The 22,488-nt window shown below is 36.7% G+C and overlaps 1 protein-coding gene across 1 annotated transcript in view; it reads right to left on the bottom strand.

Annotated features, from left to right (window-relative positions):
• Positions 1 to 22,488, bottom strand: part of LOC101889342 (glutamate receptor ionotropic, NMDA 2C) — a 266,640-nt gene that overhangs the window by 16,241 nt on the left and 227,911 nt on the right. Inside the window, exons 2-8 of the mRNA XM_020034675.2 lie at positions 10,854 to 11,625; positions 6,570 to 6,720; positions 5,626 to 6,506; positions 5,319 to 5,471; positions 2,556 to 2,707; positions 1,952 to 2,459; positions 1,775 to 1,879 (exon numbers count right to left, since the gene is read on the bottom strand). Of these exons, the coding sequence (XP_019890234.2) occupies positions 1,775 to 1,879; positions 1,952 to 2,459; positions 2,556 to 2,707; positions 5,319 to 5,471; positions 5,626 to 6,506; positions 6,570 to 6,720; positions 10,854 to 11,625 (2,722 nt within the window). The remainder of the gene's footprint in view (positions 1 to 1,774; positions 1,880 to 1,951; positions 2,460 to 2,555; positions 2,708 to 5,318; positions 5,472 to 5,625; positions 6,507 to 6,569; positions 6,721 to 10,853; positions 11,626 to 22,488) is intronic.

Raw genomic sequence — 22,488 nt, 5'->3', positions numbered from 1 at the left:
GACGTTCCAACGGGACTCAGCACCATCGCACTCAGCACGCGCCACCCAAGAATGTTTACAAAATGAGGTTCCTCGCTTCATTTCCAGCGCACAATGGCCACCAAAATCTCCAGATACCAATCCGTTGGACTATTTTGTCTGGAGTAGTTTGGAAAGCAAGGTTGGCACTAAACAAAATACCGCAAAGAAACATTCGGACAGCGTGTGACGGTTTCATTGGCCGTTTGAATGCCATAATTCGTGCCAAAGGTGACCAGTTCGAACAAATCTGAACTTATTCTAAAATTTTATGCTTTTTTCGATATATTTTGCTTTCATTCAATAAAATTAAAAAAAAGAAGTAAAAAACATTAAGTTCGTTCGGACCAAACTTTTAATACATCAACCCTTCTCCTTAGGGTAAAGGAAACATTGGAGCTCATTACGACCAACAATACAAATTTTTAAACATATTGATGGGAAAATGTGCCAAAAATCATCAAAAAACCAAATGGTGGACCTATACATGCAATGTTTCGGCACCGGAGCTTGAACCCATTATGACAAACAAATACCAATTTTTAGACAAATCCGTGAAGAAATGTGGCAAAAATCATCAAAATGCTGAATATAGGGAGGTACCGTTAAATGAGGACTATACCAAAATGTGGACAAATATATCTCATTTTCAATACCAACCATCCTCGACACAATAAAAATTGCTCTGCTAAATTTTGGCGCTCTACGTCAAATAATGTGGGCTGTATTGTGATTTCAATCGACTTAGAATTTTATGCCGATTATGAAAATATATATACCTTATGGGGTCTATGACGAATATTTAAGGATGTTACAAACGAAATGACAAAGTTAATATACCCTCCTTTCCAAGGTGGTGGGTATAAAAAATGTAAAAATTATGGCGTTTGATTTTTTTTTTATATCACCCTGATATATATAAACTTGGTAGACATCACCCAGTTTTGGTGATCTCAAATCAAAATTATAACAAATTTTTTTTTTTAATTATGGCAAATGGACTTACAATATTTCAAACGCAACATAAAACTAATTTAAATTTAGTACGCCAACGTGTAAATGTGTTAATGAAGTTGTATAATTTTGTTTACCACTCTTTTTTGTTTTGATTTTCATTTTTTATTTTTCATTGTCTTATAAAAATCCTCCGTACGGACCGGACGACGAAAGAGGAAAACGGAAATTGGAAAACAATTAAAAATTACAAAATTTGCTGTTCATTTTAACTGTTAATTAAAAACGAATTAAAAAGATTGCGGTTTACAATCTAATAATTATTGGATGGGGGGAGAGAGAGTGGGAGAGCGAGAGAGAGCAAACATTAAAACATGCCAAAGTTAGTGGGTGGTGGTGATGGTTGTGGGTGGGTTAGGTCAATAACAACAACGGTGCTGGATACAATTTACAATAATGGCAATAAAGAACTTTTGAAGAAAACCAGGGATTTAGGTGGAACGGAAGCGAGTACTACTACATAAACAGGGCTGTTGTATTCTAAACAACTCCAGGAGGATATTTTAACATGGGTGGCTGGTTGGTGGAATTGGTTGGGGCCGTTAATTAACTGGGTGTACATAATTATTTGTTATTTGGTTGTAGTGGTTGTGGTGTGGGAATGTGGATTTACTGGTGGTTGGTTGGTTTGCTGGGTTCGGTTGGTGGGCATGCTGTTTGCAGCTACAAAACCTATTTGTTTGTATGCTTTGTGTGTTTGTTTCTTTGTGTGGGGGTAGGGTTGGAAAAACGACAAACTTACCACCTGTATAAATCTTGTGCACTGGCTGCCAAACTCAAATTGCCCATTAGGGGTGGTCGTTCCTTTAGATGATGATGATTTAGCAGATCCGATGAGGAGGCAAGTCTACAACGAGAGAACAAATTTTTAATTTTCCTGAAAACAATACTAAATTTCCAATTAATTACGAACACACACCTTAATTGTGGCGGCTTAATGCCATGTTTGTCCATCACCTTCTCCAGCTGACGCACTCTCAGTCGTGTCATGTCCAATTCATGTTTCACCTTCCACAAATGGGTATCACATATCGGATCATTGCATCGATGTTTTTTCAGTATCTCCGTCGCCTCGTAGACGGCACCGCGAAATGTCAACGATTTGCCCATCGACAGCGAGATTAAAGCACAACAATGGCCCCCGTCTTTTTTCGCAATCCGCTTTCGTATATACTTAAAGTAGACATGTTCGAGCAGCAGCAATAAAGCTGCCAGCAAAATGCCCGCCATCAATAATAAAAATGCCGACAAGAATTGCTCCAATGCCAGGGGATCGGAAGATTTATGTTCCTGTTTGCCGGGGCGACATGTCCCCGTCATCCAGTAGCGACGCAGACGTTCCAGATCGCCATTTGCTCGAAATTCCAATAAACGTTTATTGAACATTTGGACGTATTTTGAGTTGCGACTAAAGGCCAGACCATAGCCTGGAGGAGTAAGAGAGAGGTAAAGGGGAAGCGTGGAGTGAGGTGAATGGTAATGGAATTGAATGGCGGATTTTGTTTTATTTCATTTCATTTTACCTGTCATGGCATACCAGCTGCCCACCGTCATCAGACGACAGTCTTCATCTTGAGCCACCAAATAATCGAGCACCGTGCCATCATAAATAAAGGCATCCAAATTGCCATTCAGCACAGCTGCCACTCCGTCCGCTACACTGGATTTGTTATATCTGAAATGGAGATAATACTTTTTTAAATTCTAAGGCTTATGTATTTGTTTTGAAATTATTTCAAAATTCGAGGGAAGACGTGTTAAATGGTTCACGTGATTTTTGGAGTGGTTTAACAATTAACAATGGAGACCCCATAAAAATATATTATTCTGTACCTGCGAAATAACTAAAGGTTTCCTAGAAGTTGAAAATAATGATGAGATACGTAGGAAGTTTAAGAGGTTGGTTTCTTGGAAATGTGTTATTTTCGATTACTGATAGTTAAACCATTCAAAGGGCAAATAAGTTCGGTAAGGTCGAACTTTTAGTACTCTTCACCATTTGGAAGGAATTTGAAAAAATGTAAAAAGAATTTTAGAAAAATACTGACTAAACCCTTATATGGGGGCTATACGTAGACGAGAACCTGCATAATTAACAATTCCGGTATACGAGGACGTGGACCTGTAAGTATAATTTTCTGTAATAGGGTGTAATATCCATTACGAACTTCAATTACGAAATTTGAAACAATCCCGGTGAGAAATGTTGCTAATATCATAAAAATACCGAATATTGGGAGGTACCGTCGTATAGGGGCTACACGAATACGTGGGCCTACATAAATAATTTACTGTCATGGCTTGGAGTACCCATTAGGATCTTCAAATACGAAATTTAAAATAATTCCGGTAAATAATGTGGGTAAAATTATCAAAATGCCGTATATTGGGATATACCGGTATATGGGGGTCATACGAAGTTAACCTGCGTCCTGGCAAAGTACACATGTGTGCAAAATTAGCCTTCTCAATTAGATCGAAAGATATCGTGATTACAACAGACTCAGGGACAGACAGACGAACATCGCTAAACCGATTTATATTTCTACGCTGATCAAGAATGTATATACTTTGTTGGGTCTGACATGAGTACAGGGTGAGATTAAAAAAAACTGCAACAAAGTCAAACGCCATAATTTTTACGTTTTTATTTTCATTGAATGAAAGCAAAAAATGTCGGAAATAGCATCCAATTTTAGAATAAGTTTAAATTTGTTTGAATTGGTAACCTTTGGCGTGAATTATGGAATTTAAACGGCCAATGAAACCGTTACACCCTGCCCGAATGTTGCTCTGCTGTATTTTCACTCATTCATGGCGAAGCGCTTGCTTGAGTTGATCGACACTTTGGTATTTTTTAGTGCCAACCATGCTCTCCAAAATACTCCAGACACAATAGTCCAACGGATTGGTATCCGGGGATTTTGGGTGGCCATTGTGCGCTGGAAATGAAGCGAGGAACCTCATTTTGTAACCATTCTTGGGTGGCGGGTGCTGAGTGCGACCAAAATGTTTGCGTGGTTTTAATACACCCTTCAGAATATTTTCGCGGTAATATTCGGCATTTATTCTGATGGCACGGTCGATTAATACGAGCGGAGAGCGATCATCGGCTGTTATGGCGGCCAACACAATCACCAAGGCCGGCACTTGAGTTCTGGTGGCCAACCGAAGGTGCACATTTTCAGCAGAACTCTTTGGCAAGTTAACACACGATCATTTTGTTTGTTTACAAACTTGAGTCTATTTTCTTTCTGTTGCGGTGTAAGTTCTTGCACTTTTTGGAATTTCAATGGCTTTACCCCGAGCTAATTTTTCAATATTTGCCGAATGGAATATTGCGATATGTTCAGCTCACGAGCCATTTTTCGGCCACTACGACGCGGGTTTCGATCAAGTCGCTTCTTTACTTTTCGAACCATTTCTGCTGATTTTGCAAGTAAGCAAAGGCTATAGTCGAGCAGGGCCGACCACGTGATACCCTACAATATGTTGAAAGCCCTCTTATGTCCAAATCCATTTTGGAAGACTTCGTTTTTGAAATAATGTCACGGAGCACTTCCCAGATATTACCCTTAGCACTTTCACCAGGGACCATAAAAATTGGAAGGCTTCTGCCCAGCCTAAGTTCTAGCCCCATGCTAACTTCCTTCGATTGGTCCATAATTGCGACCCGTAGAGCAACTGCAAAATCAGCATTTTTCAGTTTTTAGTCCATATTATGCGATCATCTCCAAAAGCTTCTATTCTGGCTCTAACCCCACCTCCATTCTAAATTTCTTGAAGATCGGCCATAATAGCGACTTGTAGAGTGATTGCAAATTAACGTGGACAGACGGGGTGTTACATAATTTTTGGCCTAATCAAACTTATAACACCCCCTACACATAGTGTTGTAGGATATAAAAACACCAACATATTTCCATATTCTATCAACAACAATTTCGTTGTCCTCAGTTTTAATAGTCTATGAAGTCTAAACTTATTTTACGTCTCGTACAAACATATGATATTTCGGATGTTTACACACCGTTGATTGTCGAAACCCTTAAAAAATCACCGCCTTTCTTGGCCATACCTATTTAATATTAAGTACCCACACTTTGTAAATTTTACACTTTAAGTCTATTACCCTTTTCAACTTTTTTTATTCCCCTTTGTAACTAAACTTATTTATGTTGCAATCTGGGTTTTCAGTACAATAGTACGAAGTTCCTTTTTTGCAAAAGAACAGAATTTATATTTTTTTCTAAAAAAAAATAATAAAAAACGAATAACAAACTTACTGTCTCATGTAGTAGTGCATTTCCTTGTAGTATTTATTGATGGTGGAGTCCGTGTGGCTGTATGGGATGGTGCCATACTTGAAGGAGGGTTTGTGTGAATATGGATGAACTAAACGGCTGTCGTTTAAGCCAGTAAACTCGTGGAACTCCTCTCTACATGGAAAAGGAAAAAAAAAGGACGAAGACACAAAGAGAGAACACACATAAATAATCAATAAAGCCAAACATATGTGGAGAACATATCTATTTCTTTGCAAGCCTGCATTGTGTGCCACAACAAAAGAATGTAAAGAATCGCTTTTTTTACCTCGTTATCATGAAGGCCGCCAAGTTGGCAGTGTAGATGGCCAAAAATACCACAGCGAACAGGGCCCATACGTTTGTCATAAATCTCGACGTAAAGCCACGCGGCGAATCTACATGTACGGCTGCCTGGAACAGCACCGCCCACACCAGCCAATACGTTCGGAACAGCGAAAATCTATAGGGTGTAACGTTGGTATTCTGCAGATACAGTTTCATATCGTAGCCACTGGGCGAGAGCCATTCGAAGAGGAAGATCATGAATGTGGCCGCCTGTATGGCAACAATGCCCACCAGCATCCATGAGGCCGTATCAAAAGGTTCTAAAAAAGCCGTTGGCGATATAATACCCGTACGTTTGGCCACCACTATAGCAATTCCAGTCTCCATGAAGGGCTCACTGAAGTCCACCACCGCCTCACGCTCCGTATTGATCATGAGCGATGTGAGGACCATGTCGGTTTTGCGATTAACCAGATCAGCGATGACACCATTCCATTTACCATTCTCAAGAGTACCCCATTTACCATCTTCGACCCGTACCAGTTCGTAGGTAAAACCCAGTTCCTCGGCAAATTTCTCCAGCAGATCGATGCAGAAGCCGCTGCAGCACTGATAGAACGACTCGTTGCGATGCGCTTGGCCCACATCGATGTCGGCCATTTCGTGATCAGCTGCCACACGGCAGAGGACGCCGCGATCCATGAGACACTTGCCGCTAACGGGGTCGGCGGGTGATAAATTGATATAGGGTGCTTCTTCAAGAAATGTGATTTTTAAATGGAATTTTTCCGGTACACCCTGTGGTGGAGCATGTGAATTACCCGGCCAGGCGATATCGCGAATGTCGAGTTTCTGGGCTTCCCAGGATTTCCAGACGCCGATCTGGAAAGAGAGTTAAATAAAGGATTGTGAGATTTTAATGGATAATTCATTTGTCCTGCTTACCTCTTCCCAGACCAAGTTTTTATTATTTGCACTGGGTCTTAAGTTCATGATTTTCAGTTCCGCCGATTTAAGATCACCATCAGCCGTGAATTCAATATTGGGTTTATTTAAATCGCCCTCGATGGAGACATTACGTAGATATTTGAAAAATCTGAAAAGGAAAATAGAAAAATTGATTTTGAATTTTTATAAAAATTTTTTGAAGCAAAAATCAGGCACCTTAAATAGATTTTTGAACAACCACAAGAACTCTGTTCTCAAATTTTTTACATTTTGTTTTGAGAACCTATTTGGACTCTTAATTTGAATTTATTTAATTAACTTTTGGAGCAACTATTATGGCTCTAATTGTAGGCTCTATTCGTGGATTTTAAAAATTATTTTTGCAGCACTTTTCATGACTCTAAATGTGGGTTTTTATAACCATTTTATGGAGCATCTTTAAGGGCTCAAAACGTGGAAATTTTAAATTATTTTTTGGAGCAACTTTCGCAGTTCTAACCTGGATTTTTATGATTATTTTTTGGAGCCTTTTTCAGGGCTCCAAACGTGAATTTTCATTATCATTTTTGGAGTACCTTTCAGGGCTCTAAACGTGGATTTTTATAATCATTTTTTGGAGAACCTTTCTGGAATCTAAACGTGCATTTATAGCTATTTTCGGATAATTTTTGGGCACTTTTCAGGGATCTGAATGTGGATTTGTATAACTATTTTTTGGAGCAACTTTCGTGGCTCTAAACCTGGATTTTTATAATTATTTTTTTAAGCATCTTTAAGGGCTCTAAACAGGGATTTTAATAATTATTATTTTTTGAACACTTTTCAGGGCTCTGAACGTGAATTTTTATAAAAATTGCTTGAAACATTTTTCCTAATTATTTTTTAGAGCAGATTATGAAAGAAGAAGATACGCTTATCGGTGTTTTGAAAGTTTACATTGCAATGTAGCATAAATAGAGGGGCGATGTTTCCCCTTTTGCCCTTTTTCCACATTTTCTGATTTCTTTCGTAAAGATTCCTTATAATTCTTTGATTTTAGGTATATAGTGTTTTCGAAAACATTGCAACGTGGATTATTTTGATCGAACATCTTAGTCCTCAAAAGAGTCAACAGAGGGGTCTTTTTGGTCCTACTTTTAAACTATAATTAAAAACTCAATTTAAATGGGATCGAAACAAGTTAAAAAAATTCATCAAAATTATTTGCCATAAAAAATCTACTAACTGCTACAAGACAACAAAAGTCTAAAATTTTACCTATACGTCAGGAATCCTTATATACTAAAGAGACATTTTAGGGTTAAAGCCGTACTTTGTGTAAGTTTTTGCAAAAATCTCCAATAAAGCATTATTCTAGAAGAATGACGTCAAAGACAAAAAATATTATTCATTAAAGTTTTTCCCTTTTTCGGAAGGAAAATTCGGAAAATGTTTACCTTATTAAACCAAAAAGTCTTCAAAAATGGTATACCCTCCACCATTCTATGGAGGGTATATTAACTTTGTCTTTCCGTTTGTAACTCCTCGAAATATTTATAATAGAGCCTAAAAAGAATATATATATACTCTGGATCAGCGTAAAATTCTAAGACGATCTAGCGATGTCCATCTGTCTGTCTGTTGTAATCTTTCGAACGAATTGAGATAGAAGGCTAAAATGTTGCTTACATTCATAGTTGACCAGTAGGCAGGTTAAGTTCGTAAATGAGTCATGTCGGTACACGTTTTCGTACGGCCCCCATATAACGGTACCCCCCGATATTCGGTATTTTCATGATTTCATCGACATTATTTACCGGAATTATTTAAAATTTCGTATTTGAAGTTCGTAAGGGGTGCTACAACCTATAACAAAAATTGTTGTTTCCAGTTCCACGTCGTATCACACGAATTTCAAGATTCTTGTGCAAAATTTCCAGATTCTTGTTTAATACTAGCTTTCCAAAAAACCTTTGGTACATCTATCCTCCACTCCACTAGTCTTTCCAAATTCTAGCTCAATATGTTCGTCCAATACAAAGTAATGAATTTTTAGTACATTTTAGTACTTTTCAAATCGTTTTGGTTCGAATTTCCAAAAACTTAACCTTATCACACGCCTACACACCAAGCTTAAAATGTTTTGTATGGTCGTTGATTCTCGGTCAGTTAGTCAGTTCTTCCACTAACTTTTCAAGGAGCATTAGCATTTTAATTATGGATTTTTCATGACATTTTATCAAGGAATACCAGAGTCTTCATCATTCATTGCTTTTAGAGCAGTGTTCGAGGAACCCGTAGTTGACATCCGTGCTCAAAAATTATATTTATACCCTACAACACCATGTGTTGGGGTATTATAAGTTTGATTGGGCCAACAATTATGTAACACCTCGAAATATTGGTTTCCCACATAGAAAAGTATATATGGATCTTCCTAGCTCGCCGAGCTGAGTCGATCTAGCTGTCCGTCCGTCCGTCTGTCCATGTCAATTTGTAATCAAACTACAGGTCGCAATTATGGCCCGATTCCCACGGAATTGAAAACGGAGGTGGGGTTAGGGTCAGAAAAGAACCCTGTTGTTTTTGGAGATGATCGCAAAATATTTAGGTGTTGAAATGGACCAAAAACTGAAAAATTTCATGATTTTACAGTTGCTCTACAGGTCGCAATTATTGACCAATCGACGCGGAAGTTAGCATGGGGCTAGAGCTTAGGGCTGGGCAGAAGCTATCCAATTTTGATGGTCATCGGGTAATATTTAGTGTGTGAAATAGACCACAACATTTGTGTTAAATAAAATTCAATTTTTCTATTTAACCGCGAATATTTTTAATCCCGGCGAAATCACGAATAGACGAACAGGCCAATTCTGACTATTACGTAGATGCCGATAGTAAATATATCGGATATATATAGCGAAATATATACAATGTGTATAAACAAAGGAAGGGGATGTAAGCTAAAATGGTTATATCTCAAGAATGGCTGGACCGATTTTGACAAATTTTGTCAATTCTGAATGTCATCCTGGCATAAAAGAATAAAATCTAAAAAATCGCATAAAAAGATGCCAATAATGATGTTAATATAAATTTTGTAGTATTTTGTGAATTTTTTTTATTTTTTCATATTTTTTATCGCTTGCGATTTTTTCAATTTGTCTTATAATATTGAGGTGTAAATTTTGTAATATTTTTTCACCTTATAACACAGGTTGGGGCTATTATACACATATTGCAATTATCGTCCGATCCTCACGAAAAAGGGTAGAGTTAGGCTGAGAAGGGCTAGGCCTATTGTTCTCAAAGATGTCCGCAATATATTTAGAGGTTAAAATGGACCAAAAACAGAAAAATTTCCTGATTTTGCACTTGCTCTATAAGCCACAATTATGAACCAATCGACGCGAAAATGTACGTGGAGTTAGAGTTTTGAAGTGAGCAGAAACCTACCAATTTGGGCGACGCTAAATTTTATGTAAGAAAATAGGAAAATTTACACTAAACCGCGAATATTTTCAATCCCAGCCAAATCACAAATACATTAAAAGAGCACTTCTGACCATTACAGAGAGGCTAATAGCCAAGAAATCAGATATATAGCAAAATGGGTACAATATATATGTAAAAGAATTGATCTCATTTATTCTGCATATAAATCAAGAACCGCTGGGCCGATTTTTACAATTCCAATAAATTCGGAATGGTCCCTTGCCAGAAAACGATAAAATCTAAGAAGTTCGCGGAAAAATATTCCAATAAAAAAGTGAATATCTTTTGTCGAATTTTTTCATTTTTTGTCACATTTTTTATCGCATGCGATTTTTTCAATTTGAATTACAATTTTGAACACCCCCCAACACTACGTTTTGAGGGTATTATATGCATGTCGCAATTATCGCCCGATCCTCACGAAATTTTTCATGGGGTCAAAATTAAAGCCTCTTGTTCTTAAGATGGACATTTAGAGGTGCAAATTGACTAAAAAAATTATTTTATATAATTCTGTAGTCGCTCTATAGGCCACAACTGAAAACTTATCGACACGGAATTTAAGAACAGGGACATTATTTTTTTCTCAAAACCGAAATCTTGGACAAAAGTGACTTCGAACATATTGTAGTGTTGTAGGGTATCACATGGTCGGCCTCGAACGACTATAGCCTTTGCTTACTTGTTAAAATATATACTTATTTCAAATTGAGAGTAGTATTGAAATACAACCGCTTCATTGTCCCCTCCCTTCTAAGATAAGTGTATGTAAAGCGTATTTAAAACCTAATTCCAAATCATACTTACAATTCTCCATTATCCCAACGACCGCGTCCATCATCTTCACACGACAGCGCCTGAGTATTTAGCTTCTTCCCCTGATTCGCTGGATCCGATACGTACGCCTCCACACCATAGCCATAGATTTTGATGGCATTCGATATCTCATTCATTAGCGCCGCACTGCTCGTATCGAAGTGCACACCCAACATGCCCACCGGAAACTGGGCATGCGCATCCTTCTTCTCGATCACCGATTGACTCACCACCCACACATAGTTCTCTCCCGTTAACTTCAGCTCTTCAGCAGCTCTAAGAATAGTGATTGCTTCACTTTGCGTGGCATAGAGGAGCATAACTCTTGCCTCGCTATTAACAAGTTCCATCAAGTCACTAGTGCGCGTTACAACAATCGCATTGAGTATCGTGAATTTGAAATGATCTTGCATTTCGGCAACTCGCTCCCGCACGGCCTGCACGAAGTCATCATGGCCCGCAATCTGCGAGGTGACCACCGAAAACTGGTGCCATTTGTAACGTTCTAATATGCTCAACATAGCGGCACTTTGATGTTCTATACTTGGAGCTAACTGAAGTTGAAGTGTTGACTGCGAGGCACGTCGTTCCAGGCCAGAGTTGTCGGCATTCCATGAGATCACCGGTATGCCCAGATAGCCGGCCAGTTGTAGGAAATATTGGGCCGAGGCCGTGCTATGGCCGAATTGTTCATTGTTCATCATGTAAAGAATGGCGGAGACATTGAACTGGAGGAATTCCTTGCAGAGGGTGCTCAGAATTGCTGAGCAGGCGAATGGAAATGAAAAAAGAAGAAAAAAAAATGGGAAAAGAATGAAAAATTAGTTAAATTTATTTTTTTTGTTGAGTTTCTTTTCTATGCTACCAACAAAACAGCCAGAGCATAGGAAAAGCGAAATGAAAGATTAATTTGTTAAGAAGCTGGTAAGTAGCGGTTGAAATGGCATTTCTCATTGTTTTCTGGTTTCATTTCCTTTTTTTGAGGGTGGCATAATTAATAGAGTTTTCTTGGACTAATACGTGTTCATTTATTTTAATTACATTTCAATATGCGTCCTATACTTGAACGCCTTTAAGGCAGCAGAAAAACACAAAAACAATAACAACAATTACCAAAAGAACCACGAAAGCCAGAAAACCAAAAAAGCCGGAACGGAAGCACCAAAAAGACCATTTGTTAATTGCACAGTAAACTATTTCAATATTCCTTGGACAAACACATATATATTTTCTAGGCTCCTTCCATTAATTCCTCCCCCCCATTTTCTTCATCTAACCCCTCCCCCATTTAACCATTTGATACTTAAGATAAATGTATTCCGGTTTCAGCCGCCAGATGAGCTATATAAGCCATGACAAGCTGTAATTAAATTAGACTCTGAATGACAGCTCCAAAGGCATAGCCCGACAATCAGACAACCATCGATGGGCAGATGAACCCTCCTCCTTGGCCTCTCATTGCACTCATTTCGATTTCAGTCATTTGTCCATTGATGACTACAATTTTCTTAATTATCTCCATCTCTTTGGCCTGCGATTCGTTATCACGGAGATCCACTTAATGTTTTGCGATATCGTTTACACATTATTAAGTTGTTGTTCTGTTGTTGGCTATCAGGTTTAACGGGATTGGATGAGATTTTAATTTGATTCGGTTGAGAAAGAGAATGTGCAAAAATGAAACAGGTGACAATAAGTATTGGTGGGTAAAGTGATATCTTTCGATGATGGTGTGAAAGATAGGGTTTGAGGTGAGGGAGGGATATTGAAGTGGACACCATAAGTATGGAGACAGTATGAAGTATATGTTACAATATCCTCCTAAAATGGTGATTGTCTTAAATGAATAACCAAATAATGGCTATAGAACCGAATTAATTTAGGTCGGGATGGGAAATTTTAACATCCGGTATCATGGAAAAAAAATTAAACTATGGACAAATCGTTTGGCTTAGAATATTTGAGTTTATACACTAAAAAATGTGGATGAGAACCTCAAAGCTCCAATAACTAAAGTCAACGGGTCCAAAACCTAGACCTACATTAAGTATTACCTTTTAGGATTATTTGTAATTATTAGGATTAAAAAAGGATTATTTAAATATACTTTGACCTGTGTTATGATTATTTAAAGTGTTGACCCTTTATGGAGGGAGTTCCAAAGGAGTGACAGGTCATAAGAAGGGGAGGCCTAATATATTTTATCTTCACACCTGGTTATACTGAAATGTGTGAAATTTGAAAGAAATCGGATGCTTACTTCACATTTATAAGGGTTTTGGTCATTCGCAATTTTGGTCCTTAGGGGGGAGGTACCAGAAATAGTGGATCGATATATGCATGCCTATAGAAGGGAAGATAGTGAATAACACATAAAATCAGTAAGTAAATCCAAATCTTAGTCGTTCTCGATTTCAGAGCTCTATACGATGTCTTGTACCAAATATCATTGTTGAGGAGTGCATATTACGCATGTGAGGGACTAACGAATTTAATGTACTTGCTACTAGACTGAATTCGGTCGGATGTGCCAAAATTCAGGTCATTTGGACTTGTATTGGCTATTTGGTGCACAATTAACCCGAAATCCGTTGAAAATATATATGGGAGCTATATCCAAATTTGAACCAATATTGATAAAATTTGGCAGAGCTATTTCCGAACTTTATAAGATGTCTGGTACCAAGTATCATTGTTTTTGAATGCATATTACGAATATGAGGAACCTAAACACCAAATCGGATGAATCATATAAATAGAAGCTATAGCTATATCTGAACCGATTTTCACCAAATGTAATGTACTTGCTTCTAGACTGAATGGGTCGGATGTGCCAAAATTTAGGTCAGTTGGACTGATATTGGCCATTTGGCGCACAATTAACCTGAAATCGGTTGAATATAAATTTGGGAGCTATATCCAAATCTGAACCGATCTTGATAAAATTTGGCAGAGGTATTTCTAGGATGTATCTGATATTTGGTAACAAATTTCATTGTTGTGGAGTACATATTACGTATGCGAGGAACTTAAAACTCCAAAGAGGATGAAACCTATATATATATGGGAGCTGGCGCTATATCTGAACCGATTTTCTTAAAATTTGATATACTTGCTTCTAAACTGAATTCGGTCAGATGTATTCAGGTCATATTGTCCATTTGGTGCACAATTAAGCCGAAATCTGTTGAAGATATATGGGAGTTATATTTATATCTAAATCTGATCCGATTATCACCACTTTCAAGAGGGTTCGTCCTTCTGCCAAAAAATATTGTTTGCAAAATTTCATCTAAATTGGATAATAAATGCGACCTGCATTTTGTTCACAAGAATACATGGACTCAGAAGCAACTAAGGATCTATCTCGCTTCCTTCTCCTTGTTAAAAACAAATGCACAAGATATAATACCACTATGTGTTGTAGGGTATAAAAAGCAGTAAGTTTGGCCGGGTCGAACTTTGAATACCCTCCACCATTTGCAACGAATTTGAAGATTTTCAAAAAAATAAAATCCGTTGAAAATTCTGTTAAAATCTTAAAAATATCGAATATACCCCTTATATTGGAGTCTAAACGAAGACGTGGACCTGTATGGGCAACTTTGGTCATAATCTATTATAATATTAAAATACGAAACTTGAAAAAATCCGGTGAATAATGTAGCTAAGATTATCAAAATACCGAATATAGAATATAAAACGTGGACCTACACACACAATTTCCTGTCTTAGGCTTTAGTATCCATTACGAACTTCAAATACCAAATTTGAAACAATTCCGGTAAATAATGTCGTTAAAATCATCAAAATTCCGAATATCGGGAGGTACCGTTATATGGGGGATATACGAAGACGTGGACCTGCACGGAAAATTTTCTATTTTAGGCTATAGTATCCATTACGAACTTCAAACAACAAATTTGAAACAACTCCGCTGTATAATGTAGCCAAAACCATAAAAGTACGGAATATTATGTGGTACTGTTTTACGAAGGCTATACCAAAATGTAGACCTTCATGGCCCATTTTCAAATACCAAAAATCCTGCAGACATAATATGCATTTGAGTAAAATTTTATCAAGCTATTTCATTTCGTTTGGAAGCTAGAGTGTTTTCCACAGACGGACGGGCATCGCTAAATCGACATAGAATTTAATGCTGAAAGAAGTATATACTTTGTGGGGTCTAAAATGTATATTTCGAGGTGTTACAAACGAAATGATAAACTTAATATACCTTCCATAATATGGTGGAGAGTATAAAATTGCAAGACCATAATTCGGTTATTCCTTTACAATAACGATTACACTTTAGAATTAACAACTTTAGTCCTGAAGATTAAAAAATGGGATAATCGTGCCCCTGTATGTCCTGGAAAAATAAAAATTTTAAAATGCATAATCATGGCTCTGTACAGGGTTGCCCATATTCGACGGACTTTGGGCCCTTTGGACACATTCCAATCGACGAGGCTTGTCCGCAGGCAACATTGTTTGCGTCAATTGAATTTTTTTACTGGAACAAATGCAAATCAATGCGAATAATCCGTTGTAAAGTGGACCGAGCCATGCCCAACTGCTGAGAACGGCGTTTTTGGGATGTTCTTGGGGACCTATCAACACTGGCTCGTACGGCAGCGATATTCTCGGCCGATCGCCTTGGTCGACTTTTATATGGCCTTTTCGGATTAGAAAGAGCCTTATCAGTCGAAAATTTTTAGTATAAACGCTTAGAAGGCGCACTTCTCACATTTTTTAATGTTTTAAAAGCACGTTGAGTTTTCACAATTGACTTATTCTGTTGAATGTAAATTTCAACTATTTTAGAGAGCTCGCGTGGCGTATATTGGTTCATGGTAAAAATCTGCTTGGATTGACGCTTCAAACGCGGTATGTTATTAAGCGATGTGACATCTCTGTCAAAAGTTATGGCGTTGCCAGATGGGTCCGTCGAATATGGGCAACCCTGTATGTCCTGGAAAACTCTCCACATTTATAGTCCTGATACGCTTCAAATATTGTATTTAATAAAAGAATGTTATATACGATTTATAAAGTTATATAAAATTATGACCATCCTAGTCTGGCAAAAAATCCTAATCTGGAGTCCTGCTAGTTCTTGAAAGAAAAATATTTGTAAGAATTCATGATTATAGACTTGTTAACCTTGGAAAAATTTCCAATTTATGGCCAAAACCACGTTTATAACCCTGTTTGTTCTGGATAAAATAATATTTAAAATTGATTATTATAGCTCTGCTAGTCCTCCCCGATAGGCATTGACAAATATCCACTTGGTATTGCCTATTAAACCTTCTTTCCAGTAGAAATTAAAATCCTTTCATTCCTTGCCCTATAACACAAAAAATAACAATAATAATTCCTCGACCGCACACCAAATGGTCACAATCATTTTCCAAATATTGAATAACAATGGCACCACAAATTGGAAAGCCTCAGCAGATGCAGTGGTCAAAAGCCACAAGTTTAAAATAAGAATATACTTTAAAGCATCTTTCCTTCCAAAAATGGTTGTGACCACAAAACGAAAGAATGGAATACCAAACCGAGTGCCAATATCCCAAAAAATAGAAGAGAAATCTTGAATATTATCTCAACTTGAGGTTGACCAGGTCGTTAGTTGTGCTGAATGCTTATTTCCGTTTCGAATGTCATGAATGAACGAATGTCCAATGGACATGTCCAACAGTAGGCTCTGGACTAACTTTTTCTTTCATCTTCTTCTGCATGGCAATCTTCATCGGTGTCCTTAGTGTGACCTCAGAAACCACAAAATTGTGTCTGCTAATGTTATTCGTGTCATTTCACTTATACGTGCACTCTGTGACCAATGTGGACCAATGTTGTGTCCATGTATGAGTGTGTGTGTGTTTGTGATGGTCCTTAAGTGAGTGGTACAATTGTCAGCACTGAAATGAACATCAGAAGAAGATGAGGAAAAAAATCTAAAACGATAACCCATTCCCTGCCTTGGACAGAGTGTAGCTGATTCGAAATGCAGTTATGCTACAGTTGCTCGGAGATTGCCACTGTGTAATACTTAAAGTTCATAGCATTCAGCTCCGTTCTCTCTCCCACTCCCAAAGATAATGGAAATTAGCCCAATTACATTTTTTTTCAGTTTGGCAAGTTGTGAAATGTGTTACATGGACATTTTGTGTGTGTGTGGGTTTTGTGTTCTTCGTTTGCTTTTTTTTTTTTTGCTAGCCTTGCATTAAACCATGATGAAGGTGAAAGGCAAAGGAGACCATCATAAATGATGACGCATATGGGAATAAGAACTGGCGATTAAACATGTTCTTTCTATGTCAAAAGGTGAGGGTTGTCTTTATGGGGAAAGGTTTGACCACCTAATCGGATGTCTTTTAAATATTGTCTGGAAGGGGAATATTTGAGTGCAAATTGCGATCCAGGACTTGAATTTTTAGAAATATTTTTCCAGGTCCATTGGATTTTTAAATAAATTTTTTCCATGACTAGCTGAGCTATAAACGTAATAATTTAATGTTTCCAGAACCAGCAGAATTTTTTAAATTAAACTTTCGCTGCAGTAGCAAGCCTCTAAAATTCGATATAATTAGCAGGGCTATGAGCGTGGACTTTTTTAAATAAATTTTTTTTAAATATGGAATTCCAGCTTTATCAAATATTTAAATTGCAGCTCTTTCCCTTCCACCAATACCCAATTGGTAATGGTAAACCTTATTACTTTTCGAATAATTAAATGAACAAATTTGTAAACATTTTAAAAACCACCAAATATCTTCACCACAGACACCAACAGTGTTCTATATATCAAATTTCAGATATATTCCCTCACCAATTCCAAATTTAGTTCTTTTCATACAATTATGGTAGACATTTCCATAATAACCTCCATATCTCAATTCCAGATACCAACAGAGACCTCTATATCATATTTGAGGATTACAGCCATATCTTTTCAACCAAGACCACATTTAGTAGCATTTAGTACTTTCGTACAAATTTAGGATGCATTTTCAAAACCACCTCAATATATTGACAGCAGACACCAACAATGACCTATTTATCCAATTTCAGGATTTCAGCTATATTTATTCACCAGTATCAACATTAGTACTATTTAGTACTTTTCCTACAATTATCTTACATATCTCAATTCCAGATCCCACCAGAGACCTCAATATCATAATTGAGGATTCCAGCCCTATCCACCCAATACCAAATTTAGTACTATTTCTTTCACACAAACATAGAATGTATTTCCAAAACCACAACAAAAGTGACATCCTTGTCAAATTTCAGAATTTCATCCCTATTATTTCACCCAATTCCAAATTTAGTACTTGTCGTACTATTATAGTACACATTTCTAAAACTATCGCTAAATCTCAAATATTGATCATAATATCAAAAATTCAGAATTTTATCTCTATTCCTTAGCACAATTATATTACACACTTCCGAAACCACCTTCGTATGTTCAGTATTCACATGAACAGCGTCCCTAATACCAAATTTTAGTTTTAAGGCACTATATGTTCTTCAAATAACAAATTGTACCAAATATGGTACTATTTAGTACTTTTGGTACACATTTTCCAAACAACATTTTTATCTTTATTGAAATTTTAAAATTCAAACTTCATCAGTTCATGCTGTTCCAAATTTAGTACCATTTAGTACAGTTCGCACACTTAGTACACATTCCCAAAATCACCTTCATATATTTCAGTCATAGTTGGATGGATTTTTAGACATTCAGCCTAATTATTATACCCTCAGCCATATGGCTACAGTGGATATATACAATTTGATACGCTCGAAATAACGGTTTTAGACCCTAGGTCTCTTTACGCCAAATCCGTTTCAGAACATTTTCTGTCTGGCTGGCTGGTGCGTACGTTAGCTCTCGAAGGAAGTAACCGATTTGGTCCAAATTGGGTACATCGTAATATTTTCGTCAAACTTAGATCGGCTTCGGTGATGGACAATATCGGTCCACTCCTTCTAGTACCTCCCCCACAAAGGTCGAAATTTTCAAAAAAATTATTTTTTTCCACAGAAAGAAAAAGGATATTCCGATTTTGCTTCAATTTTTGCAATTCCTATTACTTGCGTCAGTACTAGGTCAGGTGTGAAGATGGAAAATATCGGTGCACTCCATTAAGTACCTCTCACACAAATGGTCCATATTTGGAATAATTACAACTCTAATAAAATGTGACGTAAGAGTCTGATTGTCTTCAAATTTCACACATCCCAATATTTATATCAACCCAAGGTCTGGTGTTAAGATGGAATACATCGGTCCACTCTTTCTGGTACATCCCCCACAAAAGATCGAAATTTTCAAAGAAAAAAGAATATATTTCTGCACATAAAAAGAAGCAGTATTTATAACTCTTATAAAATGTGATGTAAGAATCAGATTTCCTTAAAATTTCACACATCCCAATATTTTTATAAACTCAAGATCTGGTGCTCAGATGGAATATATAGGTCGACTCCTTCTGATACCTCGAAAATTTGAATACCCATAAAGCTCATAAAACGCGAAATTATGATCCGATTCCATTCAGAATTGGTATATCTAAATATTTCCATCAACACAAAATCTGTTATAAAGATGGCAGAGATCGGAACATTCCTTTAGGTACCTACCCCACAAAGGGTCAAAGTTTTGAATAACCAAAATTGTTATATAATCTGAAATAAGCATCAGGTTCTCTTCATATTTCACACATTCCACTATTTCTTCATTCTAAAGATCTGCTGTGTCGATGGGATATATCGATCTACTCCTTCTGGTACCCACCAACAAAGGGTAAACATTTTGAATATCCATAAAGCTCATAAATCGCGAAATTAACATTTGATTCCTTTAAGACCTGGTATATCGCAATATTTCTACCAACACAAGCTCTGTTATAAAGATGGTTGAAATCAGACCATGTCTTCTGATACCTCCTACACATAGGGTTCAAGATTTTGAAAAACAAAACGCCTACCTCACGTACAATGGGTAACAATTTTCAATACTATTATCTGTCATAACTTGCGAAAGAAGTCAGCGATTCTTTACAATTTGGTACATCTAAATATTTCTCTCAACCAGAAACCAGAGAAGAATATGGAATTTATGGCTTCGTATAAAATTGGATATAAATGTAAGATTTTCTTGTAATTTTGCCCATACCAATATTTTTATCTGTATTAGTTGAAGTATAAAAATGGAATACTTCGGCCCACTATATCTGGTACCTCACGCGCATTTTAACATTTTCTTACATATCTCATATAAAGTCAAGGAAGTAACCAATATAGTCCAAACCTGACATTTCACAATATTTAAATCATATTTATATAGGTCCGATACGAAATGGACAATATTGGGCCATTCCTTCGGAACCAAACCCATGTAGGGTCAACAATTTAAATAATCATAACAGAAGTCAACATATATTTAAAAAATAAAAAATTGACTGAGAGTATACATCTGTCGGCAAAACTGATTCTTTTTATACCCTCCACCATAGTATGGAGGGTATATTAAGTTTGTCATTCCGTTTGTAACACCTCGAAATATCTCAAATATTGATCATAATATCAAAAATTCAGAATTTTATCTCTATTCCTTAGCACAATTATATTACACACTTCCGAAACCACCTTCGTATGTTCAGTATTCACATGAACAGCGTCCCTAATACCAAATTTTAGTTTTAAGGCACTATATGTTCTTCAAATAACAAATTGTACCAAATATGGTACTATTTAGTACTTTTGGTACACATTTTCCAAACAACATTTTTATCTTTATTGAAATTTTAAAATTCAAACTTCATCAGTTCATGCTGTTCCAAATTTAGTACCATTTAGTACAGTTCGCACACTTAGTACACATTCCCAAAATCACCTTCATATATTTCAGTCATAGTTGGATGGATTTTTAGACATTCAGCCTAATTATTATACCCTCAGCCATATGGCTACAGTGGATATATACAATTTGATACGCTCGAAATAACGGTTTTAGACCCTAGGTCTCTTTACGCCAAATCCGTTTCAGAACATTTTCTGTCTGGCTGGCTGGTGCGTACGTTAGCTCTCGAAGGAAGTAACCGATTTGGTCCAAATTGGGTACATCGTAATATTTTCGTCAAACTTAGATCGGCTTCGGTGATGGACAATATCGGTCCACTCCTTCTAGTACCTCCCCCACAAAGGTCGAAATTTTCAAAAAAATTATTTTTTTCCACAGAAAGAAAAAGGATATTCCGATTTTGCTTCAATTTTTGCAATTCCTATTACTTGCGTCAGTACTAGGTCAGGTGTGAAGATGGAAAATATCGGTGCACTCCATTAAGTACCTCTCACACAAATGGTCCATATTTGGAATAATTACAACTCTAATAAAATGTGACGTAAGAGTCTGATTGTCTTCAAATTTCACACATCCCAATATTTATATCAACCCAAGGTCTGGTGTTAAGATGGAATACATCGGTCCACTCTTTCTGGTACATCCCCCACAAAAGATCGAAATTTTCAAAGAAAAAAGAATATATTTCTGCACATAAAAAGAAGCAGTATTTATAACTCTTATAAAATGTGATGTAAGAATCAGATTTCCTTAAAATTTCACACATCCCAATATTTTTATAAACTCAAGATCTGGTGCTCAGATGGAATATATAGGTCGACTCCTTCTGATACCTCGAAAATTTGAATACCCATAAAGCTCATAAAACGCGAAATTATGATCCGATTCCATTCAGAATTGGTATATCTAAATATTTCCATCAACACAAAATCTGTTATAAAGATGGCAGAGATCGGAACATTCCTTTAGGTACCTACCCCACAAAGGGTCAAAGTTTTGAATAACCAAAATTGTTATATAATCTGAAATAAGCATCAGGTTCTCTTCATATTTCACACATTCCACTATTTCTTCATTCTAAAGATCTGCTGTGTCGATGGGATATATCGATCTACTCCTTCTGGTACCCACCAACAAAGGGTAAACATTTTGAATATCCATAAAGCTCATAAATCGCGAAATTAACATTTGATTCCTTTAAGACCTGGTATATCGCAATATTTCTACCAACACAAGCTCTGTTATAAAGATGGTTGAAATCAGACCATGTCTTCTGATACCTCCTACACATAGGGTTCAAGATTTTGAAAAACAAAACGCCTACCTCACGTACAATGGGTAACAATTTTCAATACTATTATCTGTCATAACTTGCGAAAGAAGTCAGCGATTCTTTACAATTTGGTACATCTAAATATTTCTCTCAACCAGAAACCAGAGAAGAATATGGAATTTATGGCTTCGTATAAAATTGGATATAAATGTAAGATTTTCTTGTAATTTTGCCCATACCAATATTTTTATCTGTATTAGTTGAAGTATAAAAATGGAATACTTCGGCCCACTATATCTGGTACCTCACGCGCATTTTAACATTTTCTTACATATCTCATATAAAGTCAAGGAAGTAACCAATATAGTCCAAACCTGACATTTCACAATATTTAAATCATATTTATATAGGTCCGATACGAAATGGACAATATTGGGCCATTCCTTCGGAACCAAACCCAT

Source organism: Musca domestica, unplaced genomic scaffold (assembly GCF_030504385.1).
Source record: "Musca domestica strain aabys unplaced genomic scaffold, Musca_domestica.polishedcontigs.V.1.1 2, whole genome shotgun sequence".
In the NCBI taxonomy this organism is placed as follows: Eukaryota; Metazoa; Arthropoda; class Insecta; order Diptera; family Muscidae; genus Musca; species Musca domestica.
This window is presented reverse-complemented; position numbering and strand designations above follow the sequence as displayed.